The sequence below is a fragment of the Cimex lectularius genome, unplaced genomic scaffold (genome assembly GCF_000648675.2).
Source record: "Cimex lectularius strain Harlan isolate CLEC.00 unplaced genomic scaffold, Clec_2.1 scaffold7, whole genome shotgun sequence".
Taxonomy (NCBI): Eukaryota; Metazoa; Arthropoda; class Insecta; order Hemiptera; family Cimicidae; genus Cimex; species Cimex lectularius.
In genome coordinates, this window is record NW_019392731.1 from 867,387 (window position 1) to 889,980 (window position 22,594).

The 22,594-nt window shown below is 32.6% G+C and overlaps 1 protein-coding gene and 1 non-coding gene across 3 annotated transcripts in view; both read right to left on the reverse strand.

The window, feature by feature from the left end:
- The window catches only part of LOC106663897 (acetylcholine receptor subunit beta-like 2), a 47,336-nt gene that overhangs the window by 12,843 nt on the left and 11,899 nt on the right, over positions 1 to 22,594 (reverse strand). For both annotated transcript variants that reach the window (XM_014389129.2, XM_014389128.2), the window contains exons 9-10: positions 14,014 to 14,132; positions 3,356 to 3,468 (exon numbers count right to left, since the gene is read on the reverse strand). In XM_014389129.2, coding sequence (XP_014244615.1) covers positions 3,356 to 3,468; positions 14,014 to 14,132 — 232 coding nt within the window. The remainder of the gene's footprint in view (positions 1 to 3,355; positions 3,469 to 14,013; positions 14,133 to 22,594) is intronic.
- Trnae-uuc lies at positions 15,455 to 15,527 on the reverse strand. The gene has a single exon. It is a non-coding gene; the product is annotated as a tRNA-Glu (tRNA).

Here is a 22,594-nt window from a genome sequence, read left to right on the forward strand (position 1 = left end):
TTGATGGAATGAGAGGGTTGAAGGAAAGATCCAGGGGGTGTAATACTCTGAGACGTGCTTTCCGGTTTTAGGTCACCGTTGGGGTAAAAACCTTGTCCGTATATTCCGATTTATTTTTTATTTTTTCTCCATAATCAAATTTTTAAGCAGCAGACTGCACGAAAGTTAAATATGTAAGTTTCTTATTTATATTTTTATACGACACACTATTAAACAACTACCTTCACGAAAAGCTCCAGGTTATGATCTAATTAGAAAACAAATATTACAAAATATTACAAAATTTGCCCTACAGAGGCTTACTATACTAAACATACCTATACAACGCTGTACTCAGGACCACGTATTTTCCATTGCAATGGAAGTTCTCTATAATTAAAATGATTCATAAGTCAAATAAACCTTCTGATCTTCCAAATTCCTATCGACGCATTAGTCTCCTTTCTACCCATCCCAAAATACTAGAAAAACTACTTCTCCGACGATTACTGCCAATAACTGAAAATTCCAATATTATTCCAGATCATCAGTTTGGGTTCCGCACATTTCACTAGACAACTCAACAATTACATCGTGTTGCTGACAATATAGTCTCTTCCCTCGAACAAAAACAGCATTGATTGGGTGTCTTTCTTGATTTAGAACAGGCCTTCGATCGAGTCTGGCATTCGGGCTTGCTTTGGAAACTGAGGAACATCCTCCCTCATACGTACTATCTTATACTGAGATCTTATCTGACGGATGGATGTTATAGTCCGTCAGGGAACGGAATTCTCACCTTATATACGCATAGGGGCGGGTGTTCCTCAGGGAAGCATACTTGGCCCTTTTCTATTTTCCATATACACTGCAGATATTCCTACACATGTTAACATTTCGACACACACATTCGCTGATGATACAGCGATTCTTACACGCAATTCGGACCCTTCAATTAACACTCAACACTTACAACAACACCTGAATGAATTAACAATATAATTCACAAAGTGAAAAATAAAGGTAAACCTAACAAAAAGCACACAGATCAATTTTACCTTACGTAAAAATGTCTGTCCTGTGGTGAGTATAAATAGAATTCCATTGCCTACTACTGACCTTGTGCGTTATCTTGGACTTTTCATGGATAAACGACTGACTTGGAATTCCCATACAAGACTGAAAAGACAGGAAACAAACCGAATAAATTGTTAAAAGGACTACTCGACTCACGATCAAAATTAGTCCTTGAAAATAAACTTTTAATTTTCAAGACAATGATTAGACCTCTCTGGGCGTACGGTTGTGAAGTGTGGACTCAACCAAGGATCCAATTCCCAGCGTCTCCAATCAATCCAATCTAAAATTCTCCGTCAAATTATAAATGCTCCTTTTTATGTTTCAAATTACACTATTCATAAAGACCTACACATCCCGTTTGTACATGAACTCATCAAAAACCGATAGAAAAAATTTCATCAATCACTGAACACATACAGTAATCTATTCGTACGAAATTTATCACTTCCAACCCTACCTGAAAATCCTATAAGACGATTGAAGCGAAAGTGGCCCCGAGACCTTCTCATTGTGTAAAGACTGAACAAGATATCAGTGTGAAGGATTGTTCCCACTGGGCAACTTCTCCTACAAGAGCCTCAAATGATAATTCATGATAAACGAACATATTTTCTTAATACATCACTTGTAGTTGTAAATATCAAATAAATGTAATTAAAAAAATATATTTTTATACAACTTCGATCTGCTTTTTTTACCTGATAAGCTTATCTATATTATTATAAATTTATCGCAGTTTAATTAATCCGATTTGCACCACACATCAGGATTTAAAATATATGTAAGGATAAGTCGGATGGCTTTTCGGATTGTTAGGTTCATTGCACTATACTACACCATGAGTCAATAAGCTTCCCAAATGACTTGTTTCTTCTGGTAATAAGTAGTTTTATTAAAAAGAATTAATTGTCCTCTGCTAAAGCAGAGAAAATGGAACATCGAGCTTCAAAGCGTTCGAAAGCTATTCCATTATCATTTATACAATAGCATTGCCATTCTTCTTTAACAGATACCTATATCGTAATGAATAATTTTAGTATGTAGAGTTCCAGTCTTCGTAGAGGTCATTAGACGGGTGAAAAATGACTAAATGCTGGGTTCACCTATCTTTCGGCACTTTATAGTGCCATAATATTTTTTTATATATTTAAACTAAATTACAGCTATTTACAGAACTATGTACAAAGGATTAAAAATTAAAGAAAGAGCGATGGACCCGTCGCCTCTGGTTGGACTGCTATGATTAGAGAGTATCACTTTAATTTTTAATCCTTTGTACATAGTTATGTACATAGCTGTAATTTATTTTAAATATATATTAAAAAATCAATTGTGGTAAATATTTGTTGTGATCACAAAAGTGCCTGAAAGAAATTGCTAGTTAGAACAAAAAAAAATTAGTCTTTTACCATGACCTTTTAGAATAATTGTACTGTTTCATACTTTGTTGGAGTCGTGAGGAGCGGTCAAGAATGAGGTAGTTTAGAAAAACACTTTTTCATTTGTGTCTCTGTTAATGTTTCTATTTGTTTTTTTCCATGTTAATGTTGTACTATGTCGAATTCAAAGTTATGTTGTTTTTCAAAGTGGTGAGTGGCCAATGACCTTTCCTTCGTTATCGTCCTTAATAATTAACTTCCTTTCCAATATTGAATGCCCAATCAGAAATCCAATCGAGAAAATCCTATGATCAAACAAAATTTTCCAGATTTACCGAGTCCCACACCCAGTCACAATCATACAATAATGATCGTATCCAATTATAATCGTATTCATTATGTATGGCTTAAATAATGAATACAAATTCACGTTTCACAACGCTTTCACACAAAACCAATATGACATCAATAGAATAGCACCACACTTTATGTTAGTATGAAATACATGGTTTAAAAATTGATATTTACATCTGTATTGTATTTTTTCCAATCAACATATGTTTTATAATTTACGAAGGCTCTGAATATGACCGGAATAAAGGTCAAAACATCGGAAAAAAATGAAAAAGGTGTTTTTTTTTAAACTGACTCATTCTTGACCGCTCCTCACTACATTAACAAAAAAATGTTTAATGAGAAACTTGGCCAAATCTTACAATCTTTTCTTAAAGCTAAAATCGCAATGAAATTCAAAATTTTTGACAAAATTGAGTGTATAGAACAATACTATTTACTATATACTCTAACCTAACATACTATAACCTCAAAAAGTATATTAATGGATGTGTATTATAAAGTACATAAGCATATCTACAAGTCAAAAATTCATGATTTCATAAGGAGTTTATAGGATTTACCTCGTTATCTTTGTCGCCATCCTTTATGTGTTGTGCGATAAACTGAACGCCTTCTAATGCAGATAGAACCCTTGGTGACATAGTACGTGGAAGCATATTTTCTCTATCTGCCACTAAAAAACAAATGTAATTCAACATAAATAAAACACTGTGAATGGTTTATTCTTCAAACAAATGTTTTGATAAACATGAGGATAAAAATTACACGGTCTGTCTGCATTTCTTTAAGGAAGAGTAAAGTATAAGCGTCCTGTGTCAGGATGGGAAAGAAGATGGATCTTCTCTTAGCCCTGGCCAACTTGGTTTTTACCCGAGGAAATGGGAAAACTGTAATTACTGTGTTCGTGCGGCTCCGTAGTGAAGTGGGACGAGATAAACCGTTGTCGGTGAGAAACACCACCTGCTCGTACACCACCGCCTGTCCAATTTATTTGTTGGCTTACTGTGTTTTAAAACAACAATTGAGAGTGGCCGTAACGTTTGTGATTTATTTTATTTTAATTTATTTATTTATTTTGTTCTGGAAAAAGTATTCAAAGTCCCGAATTTGTAATTGCCTCATTGACCGTGAAAAAGGAAGGAAATGGGAAATTGCGTTTATATCAGACTTGTGTATGTCGAATGAACTAATGCAAACATAATTCTGCGTATATCGGATAGCACAAACCCAGAGAAAATTCGTAGTAAGGAAAATGAACTGTTTCAATCAAACTTTTCTGGCAAATAAACGACAACTTAAAATTGTTACACACTGATTATTTGGAGGTCGTGAGATGCGGTCTGGTGTGACGTAGGTATGAGAAAAACATTTTCTTAATCGTGCCAACGTTTCGATCTTTACTGAGATCATCTTCATGGCCTGGGATTTATAAATATTGTTTAAATTTTACAAATACATGTAGGATGTGAAAAAAACACTAAACACCACGCATTGTTTTACACTGTTTAACCTACATAGTGTACAAACTAAAATATACTTAAAAATAACTTAAACCTTTAATTTTAATACAGTTAAGTTAGAATCGGCGGAAATAATTAAATAGAAAATAATACTTTCTTTTTCTGGTTTCGTCATTTTTATACCAATAAAGTACATTTTAACACTTGAATTATTCAACCACCCAAGTCACTTTATTTTCAGTATTCTATTTTGTAATAAATATTTAATATATCATTGAATTAAGCAATAAACTTGTTGCAAATGTATTAAACGTCGAAGAAAGACAGAGTCGGATGTAAATGCTATTTTAGGTTTTAATATTCATGACTTCCTTTTATTTATGCATGAGAATTCGGATAAGACAATTTGTGAGGATCATTGATGTGTCCTGTGTCGAGCTTTTAGATTCTTTTAAAAATTGCCAATTTGCGCGAGAGCTCAGAGAGATAGAGATTTTAAAGAGGGTAATAACGGTTAGTAATATCCCTTTAAGAAAGACCGTCCTAATAGAGTTTCTAAGTCTCTACGGAAGACGTTCTCTGAAATCTCAAAGAAGACAGTTAATTGCTAATTAATCGCAATAGAATTTTAACTTTTTAATACCACAAGGCCTGTGATTTTCTTTCATGTAAAATCACTTAAAACTAGAGATCCTCTCTTAAATTAGATAGGCTTTGAGGAAAAAAACCGCTAATTTATCATTTAACGCAACGTTTCAAAAATATAAAAATTATAATAAGCTCTTAAGCTTATTTAATGATATAAATTCATGTATTTATAGTTTGTACATTTTATCAACTTGGATCTATATCACCTGCACTAACTTTAGTAATAAGGCAATTAATTTACATTTTTCGTATTTACTGATTTTAAAAAACAGTTAACAAAGCGTTTGCTACCTCCTCATCAGCTTGACTTATAACATCAGCTCAAGACTTGTTCAGATTCAATTGTCGAACCGCTAACATAGCTGGGTATATTCATAGCAAACATTAAGTGGAATGCACTCATAGGTGCTCTGGCTAAGGAGTGAAAACTCTTTAATTTATTAAAATTATCAATCTCGATTAGTAAAAGTCTTAGCTGCGGACATGCCAGAGGAATATGTCGTTTAACACAGCATGTATCATAATAGATTTAGCAAGGATGTCTTCAATACCAGAAACGGACAACAGAGCACTTTAGATTACATCACAACCTGAATCATGCCCTCACCAACGACTGCACCTTTGGGGACGAAGAGGTACCCTGTATACTAATCCAGCAAGGGGAACCTTTTAAATTAGATAAATTTTAAAAAAATGTCCCTGCCTTCCTTGGGCCTCCCTTCTAGGGCAAGTCCAAAGGGAGACTAAGAACCGTAAGATCCACTAAATTTGCAAATATAGAAACTATTTTAGTGGCCGTGGTCCGCCGGTATGGAGTCTTATCCTTGGTATGGCGGAAAGGTGGATGGGAAAAACACTCTGCATACTAAATCGGCAAGACTTGTTACTGCAGAAGTGTTCATCTTGCATTGGGCGATTAATAGATCAACTAATTGAAAAGCTTAAGAAAAAGTAAAGTTAAGGATTACCACTAAATCGTGCCATGTTCTCTGTCATAAACTCGACTATGTGAAAATTGTTTTGGGAGATTTCCAATGATTCCCTATTTCCATTAATTCCTTACTTTGATTAAAACTATTCACAGAATACTTATTATTCGTAAAAAGTATATTTAAACATAGTAATTAATGATTATTTGGATATCGTAAGGTGCGGTCTGGTGTGCACTCTATAAATTCTAATTTTTCACATCCTACATGTATTTGTAAAATTGAAACAATGTTTATAAATCCCAGGCCCTGAAGATGATCTCAATAAAGATCGAAACGTTGGCATGATAAAGAAAATGTTTTTCTAAAACCTGCGTCACACCAGACCGCACCTCACAATCTCCAAATAATCATTTATAAATTAATTATATGAATTTAGTACAACACATCTTCAGTTTACTGTGTCAAAATAAATTTTGGACACTTATTAATTAATAATTTTTCAACTTACAGTTTATGATAAATACTAGCTGATCGTGGTGACTTACTGAAAATAATATTTAATTCAGATTAGCTTATAAATATCATTCAAACAATGACAAACATCATTTTGTATCCTCTATATCAGATCTCCAAATCAAAAATAATAAATTTCTTTTTAAAAGTAAACATTTCATACAAATTTATAACATAATATAATCCAAATAATCATTGGCTAACGGTCACTAAACTCTCCACATAATAATTAATATTCTTTTTTTGAAGGGGGGTGTGAAGTAAAAAAAAATTGCAGCATACATAAAATTTAGTGGTAAAGTGTATAATAAAAAAGAAAATTCTCTTTGGCCATCTACATATAAAGATCTATAAATTGAAAATCAATAGACTAATAGATTCTTGTCCAAAAGCTTGGTGTAACGTTGTTTTTCTGTAGGTTTTAATTTTTTTTACTTCGTGGACGATTAATTGTCTTTCGTCTAGTAATGCTTATCTCCATATCAATTGGTTTGCTGTTAAACTCAAAACGTTATTCTAACGACAATCACTTCGGGCCAACTATCAGCCCCTAAATTAACGACAGCAAATTAGGCAAAACCAGGCTATCCCGGTTAACAACTTCAGGCCAAATTTGTCATGGATTAAACTTCAGTGTTGTATCATCAGATTATAGTAATAACAGTTATAGTCATATCCGTGGAACAATACTGCAACTTCCTGGTTATTTCAATCTTGCCCTTCTGTTTCAAATGTTTAATGCTTGCCTTCCATTACACCACTTTAATGACTCGTGTAATTGTAATTTAATTAAAATTCCTCAATTCCTCGTTAAAATATCCGTAATTGTATTATGAACACTGTTGGATTGCAAAATTTAATTTTTGTTGTGTACTTCTACCGACGATGATTGTGACTAATGAACAGTAGCTGAAATGATATAGAAGAAAAATTATTTTTCTTTATATTATTATTTTACTTTTCTTTAAAACAGCAATAGTAAAAGTAACAATATTACATTACACAAAGCGTAAAAACAACGCTTTCATTTTTTTTTCTCGCTACTGCTTTCATTTCTTGTTTAATCCAGTAACCAGTTTCAGTTGAAAAACAATATATTTTCTATATGACGCTCTAAAAAAGATAATTCTTTCTGCAACCAACCATTTCTGCTAGTGTAGCTTTCTTATGTTCAACTCTCTTTCTTTATTCCTATTAATTCAAATTTTATTCCTTTTCACTATGTCAGTAAATAATTTAATTGTGCTCAAGTCGAGAATTATCCATTTCATACTTGCCACAGATGGGATCTAGAGACTCCAATGGACTCGAGCCTGATGTTGCCTCGTTGACTGGAAGGAAGCTGTGAATCCTTGGAATTATTCTCTCCTACTTTATTTTCCATATTCATTTTACTTTAAATTTCCGCTATTTATATTTTCTTGATTTTATGCCTTTTCTTACTTTTTTCTTATGTAAATTAGAAGGCTGAAAAATTAAATTGGTAAACTAATGGTTCGCGATTTGTGGTAAGATATTCTACTCTTAATTAACGCTAATTCATTGTACGCTCTTTCTTTAAAGATTCTATACATTGGTAACTTGGTAAAACTGTTCTTTACCAGAGTAAATAGTTTTCTTTATACGCCTCCAATAAATTAATTAAAGATATGTTTGTTAACTTGTGGAATTCGATTTATATTTTATTTATTGAATTATTCTGATATTTCTCTATCTATTTATTTTGTTTAAACATATTCAAAAACATAAGTACCTAGTGTGGTGTTTTAAAACGAAAAAATAAAGTTGGAAATGAAAACGAACGTTCGAACTACTGTGGGTAATCCGAAACAGTTACTCAGTTTGAAAAGGTGGCGCTCAGATGAGAATGTATACTCGGGAGAGCGGTTTACGAGACATGCCCTGATAAAAAAAAAGCCAGACAAAACCTTTCCTCAATCGGATTCACCATATTCTACCTTCCATCCTTAATTTTCCTTCCTTTCCTCGGCCCAATGCTTCTCGCCTGAAATAAAGATTTACTCCAGTTCTCTCATCCCTTTGACATTACGGACTCCTAAGCTATTCAATGGCATAAATCTGAATTTTTGCCGACTTACATTCTCTACAAAAGCCTTGCTATTGGACTCGACGGATCAATCTATTCCTTTTCTTTATATGTCAAATGTTAAAAAGAAATTACAGCGTTCTATAAAGAAAATATTCATTTTTCAAGAAAACTCTATTTCATTGAAAATACAGTAGCAACTGTACGAATTTACATACATGTATTTGGATAATATAGAAACGGTCTAAATCTATTATTGCTGCTTTAAGTGCCAACCTTTAAACTCACTGGCGAAACTTCAAAAATATAAGTGGTTTTTGGCAAAACGATAATTCAATTTCAAATTCGTCTATGAAACGAGTACAACGTGCACAATTAAACAATTTCTACTCAATGTTGATTGTTTTAAAAAACTGTCCACTTTATACACATGATTTATAATAAACGAGTTCAAAATTATTATTATTGTCAGTTACATTGTATATTATAATAGTCAGATTTAGATAGAAATAGAAAAAGTTGAAGTAAAGATTTCTTTGTATATCTAGCTGTAATTAAAAATAAACTTACAGATTGTTTACCGAATAACCTGAAAGTGTGCCATGAAAAATTTCAATTTAAAAAAACATCGACTCCAAAAAATCCTTCAAATACTCATTTCTCGGTTATTTTGAACAGAAATCAATTCTGTCAACGTATTTGATTTTGTATTTACAAACACTAGTAAATGGTCCAAATAATTGGTAAATATGAAAAACAAAACTACATTTAAAAAATCAAAACACAGACACACATATCGTTTATTAATTTATGAACTAGAAGTAAAAAGAAAAATATATTTCGTCAAAAAATACGGATAATATTTGCGCTTCGAGCGCCCTACTGATACACCCTGTATACTAAACCGGCAAGACGTTTGAGTGTTGCGGAAGTGTTAGTAGACTTAGACATCACGGAGGAAAAAATGATCCCGGCAAATCCAGCTTTATGAGTTTTTGCATAAAAATTTGTATTCAAGGGTTACAAACAACATAAAAGGAATTCGAATTGTGCTTTTTACCTACTTTCGTGGAAAAGTTTTTTTTAGGTAAAGTTGTAAGTTTTGATATTTTTAATCCCATTTATTACAGTGATAGTCATTATCTTATCCTTGATAAAACATCAAATCGACTGATATAAAATAACTAATAAATTAATAACCTTGAAATATGTGCAAAATAAAACATAAAAATTACTTAAATTATTTTATATAAATTAATTTTTCTCTGCGTCCAATTGGCTGGAACGTTCATCACCCTCATCCTAGTTTCCTATTGTAAAAGAAAATTGTTTTTGGTGATTTCTAATTTTCCCCTTTTTCTTCATAATAATAATCCTTACATCCACTAGAAATATTTCCAGCCTTCGAATTGTGTTTTACGTTTCTTGTTGTTGCATTATAACTTCTATTGGGATTAAAAATAAATTTCTTCCAATTCTTTCTTATCAGTGTTTGAATATATTTACAATGTAGAAGTTATGGTTTAAAATTCGTTTCTATGACTCTTTGTTTATTTATTGCTGGTTAGTGTAACAGAAATGATCAAACTGCTGCCAAATGAAAACTGTCATCCTTGCCTCAAGAAATTTTCAGCTTAAAATTAAATTTGCCTAGGAAGCACAAGAAATTGAAAGAATTGACATTACCTAAACAATAATCTCTATATTTGCGTTTATAACCGAAATTCGTACAAACTGGAAGAACCTTCGCCTTGTCTAATCCTCCTGTGTTTATCCTCAAAGTTGGATAATCCCATGTTTTTCCAGAGGCATATTTGTTAAGAATTGTTTTTTGTCGAGCGGAATGAGTGGAATTTTAACCAAACCTTTCTCGAAGGTGTCTATAATTGATTAATAATAAATCTGAAGTTTTATGTGTAATCAACATGGTTTCAATCATTTTTTCCGAGTCAATTCAGGATTCAATTGAATATTCATTTACGAAACCACTTTCGAACTATTATTGAAAAGTAGGAATTTTATTGAAAAGTTAGTCCATCGCAATTATTTGTCTTTACCGATAACCTACCTGTGGTATGAAAGCAGGCAATAAGGCAATTTTACGTAGTTATTATACATAAACAATGTTATTGTTTTATTTTACTTTATTTTATTTTTTTAAATAAAATAGAACGATTGTTGAAACCTGGTGAATAAGTTGACTGAAACACTATTTATAATCTATGTCGCAAAAAATAATGCGCAAATAATTCTGATTAATATTTATTAATGCTTAATATTTAATGGAACTTGAATTTATAAATATATAAATAATAACTGTGCATACATTTTAAATAAAGTATGACAACGTTTCTTTAAAAACTAGTTTTTCTGAGAAACTTATAAACTCTTACAAATAATTAAGGTATTTAGTTGAGATAAAAAAGTCAATGGCACGAGCGAGATTCGAACCCACGGTTGAGATGGGAAGTTGGTATCCGAGAGGACCGAGATTTGTTTAGTAGTCTTTATTGATCATATTAATTATTCCTTTCATCTAAGGTTTTTGGTTGAGATGAAAAATTTATGTCATGAGAGGGATTCGAACCCACGATCTTCGAATTGAAAAATGCCTAACAGAGGGAAAATTCAAAAAGGTGGGGTTGAGATGGGAAGTTAGTGTCTGAGTGGATCGAGGTCACGATAGCTCAAGTGGTAGAGCAGCGGCGTATCAGTTCGAAGATCGTGGGTTCGAATCCCGCTGCCATTGACTTTTTTATCTCAACTAAAAACCTTAATTAATTGTAATATATTAATTGGTCAAGCGGACCACGAAATTAGTGAACTTATAAACTCTATTTTTTTATCAAACTATAAATTTGACATTAATGTTGTTGAACATAATAGTTACATAAAAAAAAAATTTTACAATGCCATATATGAGTCATAATCAACAAAAAGAAACTTGACCACCCGTCTTATTGAGTTGTGATCGTCTGAAACTGGTTCCAATTGCAAGGATCCAGATACTTAACAGCACCTGGCTTATTAGATATCACAGACTCAGAGTTGTAAGTACGTATATAACCGAAACATAAATAGAATCGCATTGAATTGGATAACTCAGCGCAAAGAAAGTTTAATAAGAAAGCCCTGAGATTATTGGGATAAAGTATAGCTTTAATGCCCGGCTCTAGGCCGCTCTATAAAGTAGTCGACTTCATCCTCGTGCTTAAAAAGCATTAAGTTATATCAAGACTAAAAGCAACGTTTATTTGAAACAATTAACAATGCTTCTTACAGTTTGACTGTTAATCCAAATTGTTGACACCTTAATTCGTTTATGATAAGATGCGGGCTTCATTTTGTAAAATTATCCAATTTTCCTTTAACACACAATACAAATTAGGCGGTTTTTGTTGAATCTGCCAGAAAGATTTGTTTTTGTAAGCTTGAAATAATTAAATTAAGACAGCTGTTTCCTAAAGCCGTTAATCCTTATCAGTCTCTCGCCCGTAAAGGAAAAGAAATCCTGGTTAAGAACGCCAATATTTGTATTTGCTATTGTTAACAACCTCGTTACACTGTCTCGCAGTTTCAGAAATGCTTCTATTTGCGCTTCTCCTTCTTCTATTTACACTCTTGAGCGAAGTGAAATTTCCCCTAGTTTGTATGCTTAAGCTGACGCAATCCTTTTATTCTTATAACTCCGTTGTGCAAATTTAACCGTTCGGCACATCAACTTTAACGCGGTTGAAAAGCGAGTAGATAAAAACACTTCCTATTCTACAATTTTTAAAATCTAAATAAATCCAAACAAGATTTTAAGAAAAACAAAAACCGTGAAGATTTAACATTCAGATGTCAAATAGAAGTATTGTTCTGAAGAATTATGCATATTGTTAACAAGAAAGCATTCTGAGACTTCTTCTAGCCCACCAAGACACTACTAAAGACGGTGAAAACCCTAAACGCGTCTGACCAACTAAAACTTACAAAGTTAGACAGACTAAAATGAATGGAAATTACGAAGTTACAATAAAATACATTCATAAATTCAATTCTTTTGTTCACAGTTTGACAGATTATCGTTTCAAAAGGAACATCGGGTTAAATAAAACTTCAGAAAGTTTTTATCGCACACCGAAAGTATTCATCTTCCCCGTCAGATATGTTGAACTGGGTAGCCCAAGTGGAACAATTTTTATCATCAAAAAATATGATGCCCGTGTTGCTATCGAGGACAAGATGATAAATATCTGAAACTGATTGATCGAGCTTGTTACGGCACTTGATGGATTTCAACGTCCCCTTTTAAGAAAAGAGTTTATAAAATAAAAATATTTTATGAATTTTTGTAAAAGACTCACTTAGGTGCCTAATTTATGGCCGAATGCATAAGAAATCTACTTTTAAATCCTGTTTAAAAATGTAATTAAAGATTATTTGGAAATCGTGAGATGCGGTCTTGTGTAGGTTTAAAAAAATATTTTCTTTATCGTGCCAACGTTTCGATCTTTATTTAGATCATCTTCAGGGCTCAAAGTTGTAAATAAAGATCGAAACGTTGACACAATAAAGAAAATCTTTTTTTAAACCTAGACAAGATCGCATCTCACGATCTCCAAATAATCATTAATAAATACTATACAAAAATGTAATTAAATCCAAAATTTATTTTAAAACAATATAAGATATGTATAATTGAATTTCTCAATGGTTGAAGTTTGTACACAAAAACCTTTTTTGACAGTACGAATACCAAAATGTACAGTAGTCAATAATACCAAAATTAATAAAACTGAGCCAAGAACAAACAAAAATGTGTACATTTGTTCGCTTTTTACCCTTCTTTTTTGCACCTTCAATCTTTTTTTCCTAATTTTTTTAGAAGTAAAACATTTCTACTTAACAATTGCACAGGACGCTGAAACTTTGTACATTTAAATAATTTTTTTTTAATGGTTTGTTAAAGTCGTGACGAGTGGTCACGACGACGCTAACAAATTATTAAGCAAAAGGACACTAAAAACACCTTTTTTAAATACGTTCAACAAAATGTCTAAAAAGTAACAAAAATTAATTCCGTAATTATCGTTTATTTAGCAAAACGTGGTCAGGAAAAATTTAAAATTCAGGTTTAACCCTGAAAGGAATCGTGGCACGGTTTGAAACGGTCGTTGAGTTTAAAAAAATTATAAAGTGTGATAAGCTTTGATAAATAAAACATAGTGCAATAAATAAATAATATCTCCGGTATTAAATGCAAGAAGTAATAATTATTCAAATTATCCCCGAATGTAAATTAATTGTCTATATTGAAACCAGGCTCTAACATTGGACGAAGGCCTTTTCCATAATTTACCACTTTCATCTCATCCTAGGCTGATTGGCTAACTAGTAGATAATTATTAATCGGTTTTAAATCAACTAACATCTCCAGTTATTCATTAATTCAATTCCACATTAGTTCTCAACCGCACCATACAGAAAATTTGTAAACGCGCAAATTACTAAATATAATACATGTTTACAAAACATTTTTTTAAATTTGTTGAATTAAGTGAAATAGCTTTAAAAAAAATAAGCTACATTAGCCATTTATTAAAATATTTTGATAAATATATTTATTTACTTACTAGAAGAATGCGCCTGATGCCTGCTCTCTTCGGACGTGCTTCTAAATCCAGCGACAGACTCGAAGGTGTCCGTTGGGCTATTTTTCGAATCCATTTGGTACGGGTCGCTCACACTGTCCCTAGAAATAGTCGTTGTATGTATTAGTTCTTATAATTTCTGTAATATTTGTGCATGTTATGTCCCAATATGCATGCGGTGGAAGAATGAAACTTTAACAGGCTGTATGTGACCAAAGAGCAGTTACCCGAGATCCGGCAGTAAAGCCCAGATAAAACGGGCATTGTATGCCCATGAATAATTGAATCCGATAAAACCTGGAACTGGTCCTAACTTCCGATAATGTTTATATCGATAAAGAATCCCAAGGAATTTGAAAAGGAGAGAGGAAATTAACTTAGATCATATTCGCTTAAGTTAAATCTGAAAAATGGAAAACAAAATCATTTCCAGTATACAGTAATTGACTATATTCAACCTGACATTTGTATTGCAGGAGTAAAATGAAGATTATAATTAATTAATCTTTTTATGTAAGGTCTTGGTTGAAATGAAAAAGCTAATGTCACGAGCGGGATTCGAACCCACGGCCTTCGGCTAAGTACGCCGCTGCTCTAACCACTTGAGCAATCGTGACTTCAATCCACTCGGACATAAACTCCCCATCTCAACCTACCTTTCGAATTTTCCCTCGTTTTTGCTATTTTTCAATTTAATTAATTGAAAGAAGTTATTTGGTCAATCAGACCACTAAGTATAATGGGTATATTATAATGTTAGTAGCAATACATTACAGGCGAACTAAAAGCAAACATTATTACAATCTTCTATTATACCAAAAACACGGCATGTGACTTTTGCCAGCCTAAAGAGCAACAAAAGTTAATAATTTAAACTATAACTATTTTTAAAATTTGTAGTCAACGTTGATAATCCGAATCAATTTAGAATATTGTAATATCACTGAATTTGACAATTCGAGTACGACCAAGACCAAGACTATAAAAACAACTTGATAAAACCAACATATTTGTAAGGCAAAAAAATGGAACTGTAAAATGTATTTCAACGGATAAATGTCAAATAATGTAGATGTAATTTATACAACTTATTTTATGTACATGCTGATGGATCTGATCATACTATATGTTGGGATAACGTTAATTTGAAGAAATGCATATGTTTAAGAGTACAAGACAAAACCGACAAATTAAGATATGAGACAATAAAACAGTTAAATAATTTTACAAAAAGTAATATTAAACTAGTTAAATAATCCACCAAATAAATTCCTGGTTAAGAATAACCACGTCTAGGACAGAGAAACCAATGATAAGAGAAGACGTGAATTAAACCAAGCATAGGTTATAAATAATATATTAATATATATTAGTTTAAAAATCATTCAATTAATTAAGGTTTTAAGTAGAGATAAAAAGTCAGTGTCACGAGCGGGATTCGAACCCACGACCTTCGGCATGAAACGCCGCTACTCTACCCCTTGAGCTATCGTGACTGCGATCTCGGCGGTAGAGTAGCGGCGTATCAAGCTATTATCGGTCATGGGTTCGAATCCCGCATGTAACACTGGCTTTTTTATCTCAACTTAAAACCTTAATTAATTGAATGATATTAATTGGTCAAGCGGACCACGAAAAATAGTGAATTTAATCTAATTACCAATGTTTATAAAAATTTATGCATTTTTGATCTCGTTTAATTTGGTTTACATTAAAATAACATGTTGTAATTGATATAACGACAAAATTACATGTATTTAGTTTGAAATAAACTACAAAAAATATGAGTGTCCTGTTCTGATGCTACCCGACATTAGAAAATGGTGTAATTTTACGAGAAAAACTATGAAATAAATTGTTAATTAAATTTTATGAGCAAAACCGTGTAATAAATTGTTCCAATTTTAGTATATGTACCGCCGAAGCGAGTACAATAAATTGTTAGTTAAATTCATTGTATCAAAAATCGTATTCCGGTGTTTTGATTAATTTTCTACCAAACCATTAAAATTAATTTTTTAAATAAAAACGAATTAATTTTTAATCACAGTTAATTTGGTGTATATTAAAATAAGTATGTTGTAATTAATATAACGACAATAATACATGTAGTTTGAATAAAAATATGAGTGTCCGGTTCTTTTGTCTTCGACTGTACTCGATGCGACCCGACGAAAATCTGGACAGTGGGGATCGCTGAGCGTCGGGTAGGTTAGCGTGGCATAGCATCGGGTAGATGTGCACGGGGGTAATGCAATCTTATGGAGTTTGGATTTGCGTCGGGTAGTATCGGGTAAGTGTGTTTCTGGCTTTAGGCTGGTCCCAACATACTTCCAACCTGAAGTTCCGCCTGAAAATGGGCTAAAGTTGTAGCTGAAAAATATTTATCACTGGACATCAGGACAGGTATGAGGTAAGCTAAGGGGTTAAATCTTTCAAAAAGTAAGACGAACTTGTTCCTTTCTCTCAGGAAGCAAAAGTTAAAAAAAAATATAGTCGCCTATACTGCTCATTAATTTTTAGGCCCTGTTAACTACCATCTACAGAAGATATGCAAAGCAGACAGTGTCAGGGGAACCAGAGAAATTCTCATGATTGATTTTTCCACCCCATGTGAATGTAAAGTGCTAGCTTAAAACAGTATAGCCAGTTTGCTTAATCGACACCACCTCAAAAGAATCATGGTTAACTTACAAATTTACGTTATACATCTTAACACGTTACTGATAGTCAGACAGCAGTCTGACAAACATAAAAATTATGTAACTCAAAAAGTGATCTTATCTTTGGATTTTTAAAAGAGCAAGAAACAACCTTCACGTTGTTAACTGACAAGCAACAACCGTGTGCAAGCAAGAGAGGGTGAAAAACAAACACTCTTAATTTTATCTAATTAAAAATTTACTTTTTTTGTCTTGACGAACATTAGTACTTGATAATTTATTGGGTGAATTATGATCTTATAATTTTTATTACATACTGAACAGAAACTTTTCATAAGTGCTCCAAAGACATTGAATTATATTTATTGTACTTTAATTAAATTAAAAGATACACACAGCTTGGCACTGTCACAGAGGAGAAATCTGCCCTGTGGAAAGAGGGCTTCTCTCAGGAATTCAGATATTGCCCTTTGTTTTCCAGAGGAATGTCTATTAAAGCTTGCCCAATCTCAGAGAATGGAGCATTCTTATTTTGAACGTACTTGTCATTCCTCCACCCCTCTTTGCTCGTTTTGTTTTTAAATAGCTATGCTAAATATGTTTACCGCATATTTGAAAAGTGGCGCCTGGTGTTGAAAAATGCTGAACTTTTACTTTTGTTAAAAGACTAGCGGGAAAATGTTTAATTAACTTAGTATACAGAGTGTTAGTTTTATGTGGCACGGCTGAAAAAACATACGTGAAGAACACACCACAAAGAAGTTCACACCAAACATTTATATTGTCAACCACCTGATGATGATGAGAAATTCTCGGTTTTTTTCTCTGCCCACGTTCGGAATTCCAACGGTTTAGTATTCCGTTAGAGGTTAGGGCTGGTTAGGATTTGGATTCATCAGCCCATAGGATATATGGAAGATGGTTTTCTTCAGCCTCCCAAATCGACATTTGTGCCAGGAACGTTAAACGCCTGTCATAATCAGAGTCCGGAATTCCCTGGACAAGATGAGAGCGATACGGCTTAAAATTGTAAGTTTGGAAAAAACTAAAATCCTTCCAACATTTCGGCAAGAGGAATTTGGATTTTCGCGGACATACGGTAAAATATTCAGTTCATCGTCGAAATTATGTTGCCGGTTTCTTGGTGATGGAACTCGAATAAACGTTTTGTAGTTTACTCTGAAAATGGAAATTTCTGGGAGTACAACCAGACTGCACGACGCGCAATACAACCACTATCAACAATGTAGTCGTACATTTCAACTCGCTCTTGATCGGAAAAATGTGCTCTTCGGTCCCTTTTGAGGGGAATGCTGAATGTAACGAATACATACTATTGTAAAATTTATTTACCTCCAGCAATTTGCTCTCAGCCTGATTATCCTTTCAGGATTATATAGACGGGGATAATTGGGGAAAGGAAAGGCAAATTGTTGAAGAATTAGTCTATATAGAAATGTTTGATGTGTGGACTGTGATGATTGTTTTATATGTTATATTATATGTTTTGTGTGATGATGATGTATGATGTGATGATATACATCATCACATCTTATCACATATTTTTTTAAATATTTTAATTTAATTAAAATTTTCTACCAATGTATAAATTCATTTTTTTCACATCCTACATGTATTTGTAAAATTCAAACTATGTTTATAATTCCCAGGCGCTTAAGATGATCTCAATAAAGGTCGAAACGTTGGCATGATTAAAGAAAATGTTTTTCTAGAACCTACGTCGCACCAGACCAAACCTTACGATCTCCAAATAATCATTGGCTAACGGTCACTAAACACCACACATTGACAACAATTCTTGATAGTTACAATTAATTAAGGTTTTTAGTTGAGATGAAAAAAAGTCAATGGTACGAGCGGGATTCGAACCCACGATCTTCGACTAGATACGCCGCTGCTCTACCACTTGAGCTATCGTGACCTCGATCCACTCGGACATCAACTTCCTATCCCCACCCCACCTTATGAGTTTTCCCTCCTTTTTGCCATTTTTCAAATGTCGTGTAATCGGATTGGATTCTCGACGAAAATTGAAATGGCCACGGAGAGCTTTAGTGAAGTGTACTTCATATTGACTGGGAGTTCATATTGGGTGGGGTTGAGATGGGAAGTTGATGTCCGAGTGGATCGTGGTCACGATAGCTCAAGTGGTAGAGCATCGGCGTATCTAGCCGAAGGTCGTGGTTCGAATCCCGCTCGTACCATTGACTTTTTTATCTCAACTAAAAACCTTAATTAATTATAATATATTAATTGGTCAAGCGGACCACAAAATTAGTGAATTCTTGATAGTATTCTGCCGGATTACGTGGTATATATGAAATTATCAATGCTTGAAAAATGTAGAGCGTTACACGTTTACTAGAAATTACTACGCAATGACTGTAAGAAAACATTTAAGATCTTTAACTTTGTAATGAGTTAAGCTTCATAAACACACCATTTTGGGTATTTGTGAAAATCCTTGAGAGTATTTTTTTATACTTAAATTATTAATAACTTGAAACAATGTACGTATCTATAAATAGTTGAATGACATTTTATCCATAGGATTTTTTTTACACAATGGCTATAATTGAACTTTTGGTAAAAGTTTAACACAACTACCAGGTTCAGCGAGAAACAAACAGTAGAAAGAAATAAATGTTGTTTTTATAGTATTGACTTTAACGGGGATTTGAATTATAAAGGTTTCGCTCGTTTGAACTCAGGACAGGTGGAATTTGTTATGTGGTTTCGAGCGGTTACAAATGGTGGAGAAAGAGGCTTGGGTAAACAGAGGGAAACAATTTGGACAAATCCCGAAAAGCTGACAAATGCCCAGTCCTGGGATGGTAATATTGTCTCAGAGGCTAGTGCATCACTCACTTGTCACTATAACTACAATCCTCCAATCCAGCACATCCATGAATAAAGGCCGGCACGTTCCGTCATACTGTTTTCCCGCCTGCGTTCGTGCTATTGTTCAAATTTGAAACAGTGAACACATTTAGGTTTCATTGAAAACACTCACCCATTGGAATGAAACTTCTTATATGTTCGGAGAATTGATTCCCTTTTTACGAGTTTCATCGAAACTTTATGGGTTGACCTTTAGTCTCAGATATTGTTCATGAACAAAAACAAATACATTTCAATCGATGAAACATCGGATATATCTCTGACCTAAAAAGATTTTATCGAAATAGAAAATAGAACCACATATTGTGCGAATCCCCTTGTGGTCGGTCATATGAACTCAAATGTTAAGGGTAGTACCAAATAGAACATCTTCTAAAAGAATTTTTGCAGCAATATTTCGTTAAAAACGTGTTTTTGTCAAATTAAATATTCATATTGTTCTTTAAACAATTTGCATACTCATCCTGGTTCATGTTTACGTTAATTTTTATGAAAATTTAAATTAAAACTCGAGAATTTTCTTCCATTATCTTCATTCCATCAATTATAAAAATATAATAATAAAGCACACTCTGTCTATTCTAATATTCTGTTTAATAACAAAGATGAAGCCAGGCTTGATAAAAAAAAAAAAAGATTAATTATTCAAACCAAGTATATTTTTAAAGTTTTTATGATCATTTGCTGAAAAGGGAGGAGTTTTGAAACATTGTAATTTCATGTTTGTTTCAAATGTTTTGTTCCAAACAATAAATCTAAATAAAATACCAAATAAAAATAAAAATAGTTCGATTTTAATATTTATAAATTCATAATTTTTACATTCAAAATATTAACAAATTAATATATAATTACTTAGGTGCTTATTAAAATTTTTTTTCAAGTAGTTGAATTATTTTGTAAATACTTCTTTCCTAAAAAGTACAATTTGACACACAAATTTATGTGAAACTTGGAAATAATTATTTTTGAAAAACTTGAATTTCGTGAAAATGTATAATAATATAATATAGTTTTTATGATCATTTCCTGAAAATGGAGGAGTTTTGAAACTTGTAATTTCCTGTTTGTTTCAAACACTATTCCAAAAAATAAATCTCAATAAAATGCCAAATTAAAATAAAAAGAGTTCGATTTTAATGTTTATAAATCCATAATTTTTACATTCAAAATATTAACTAATTAATATTTAATTACTATGATGCTTATTAAAATTTTTTTTTTCAAGTAGTTGAATGTATTTTGTAAATACCTATTTCCTATAAAGTACAATCAAACCCTCAAATTTATGTGAAACTTGGAGGTAATTTATTGAGAAGAACTCGAATTTCATGAAAAAGTATGATGATACAACAAAACAAGTTTATTATTGAAAAGTAAATTATTTTTGTTCCAATTTGTGTAATTAAAAAGAATTTATATGAATATATAGATTTTTCATTATTGTAACGGTTTTTTAGTTAATACACCTAAGTCTAGTTTAATATCCGTTAAAATAACGAAGAAAAAATGAAAAAAATTATGTAATTTGATTGTTAACGATAATTTTTGGCATGCATATTCTTGCTGGCTGGTCTGCAGACGTGTGTCGACATTCCGCCATCATCAGTGTGTTCATGGCTGATCGAAACGATCAAATTACAGATTTACCGCCTCGCGCAAAAGCATAATCTTAAATAATCCTACGATATAATTATTGACAGCTTTCAATAATTATAATTCAAAATCCATTAATTAAAATTTCCTTCAGTAAAAGACATAATAATTACTAATAAATTTTTATGCAATTTGTAATAAAAATGCTAGGGAATGTAAGTACTACAAAACTGGCAATATCCCAATATATGTTTGAACAGTTTAGTGATTTAAATTAACTACCATATTCTGAGTAAAAAGTTTAGTGTTAAATCTGATATTTTTTAGTGTCTTTAATGAGTGTATTCTGGGAGACCTTAGTTTAAGATAGCAGTTCGTTGTTCCACCCCAAACGATTATACCGTAAATCAAAATAGATTGTGCCATTGCAAAATAAACTGATTTCATTTGATTTATGGCCAAAAATTTCTCAACACCCGAAATTCATTTTATTATTAAAAAGTTTATTATTAAAAAGTAAATTAATTTTAGTAGATATTTGGTTTTGGTCTGCGAGTCGGTGAACTCATATTGAACCGGCACACGGCCACTACTGGGTCTGTCTTCACTCGCGGGTTTTTTGTTTGAGTTATTCAAACGCGTTTCAAAAGCGTGAGATAGTTTCTCACTGAAGATGGTGCAATGCTGAAACGTGTTTGAGTAAAAACAAAAAAACCCGCGAGTGAAGTACCCAGTAGTAGCCGTGTGCCGGTTCAACATTCAATTGTGTAATTAAAAAGAATTTATATTAATATAATGAGTTTTTATTATTGAATAGGCTTTTTAGTTAATACACCTAAATCTGAGTTAATATCCGTTAAAATAACGAAGAAAAAATGAAAAATAAGTTAAATAATTTTAATTATTCAGAAATCGTGAGATGCGGTCTGGTGTGATGTAGCACATTTTCTTTATTGTGCCAACGTTTCGATCTTTATTGAGATCATCTTCAGGGCTCAAAGTGTTTGTCTTCTGTGTAATTGTGCCATTCTTGCGTGTCGTGTTGAGAGTGCCCACCCAGTTATAATTTTTCAATTGGTTGAGATAAAAAAGCCAGCGTCACAAGCGGGACTCGAACCCACGACCCTCGGCCAAACACGCCGCCACTCCACCATTTGAGCCATCGTGACTTCGATCCGCTCGGACACTAACTTCCCATCTCAAATTTATCATTGAATCAGATAGATTACACATTTGAAAAATGGCAAAAAGGAGGGAAAATTCGAGAGGTGAGGTTGAGATGGGAAGTTAGTGTCCGAGCGGATCAAAGTCACGATGGCTCAAGGGGTGGATTGGCCGAGGGTCATGGGTTCGAGTCCCGCTCGTGATGCTGACTTTTTTGT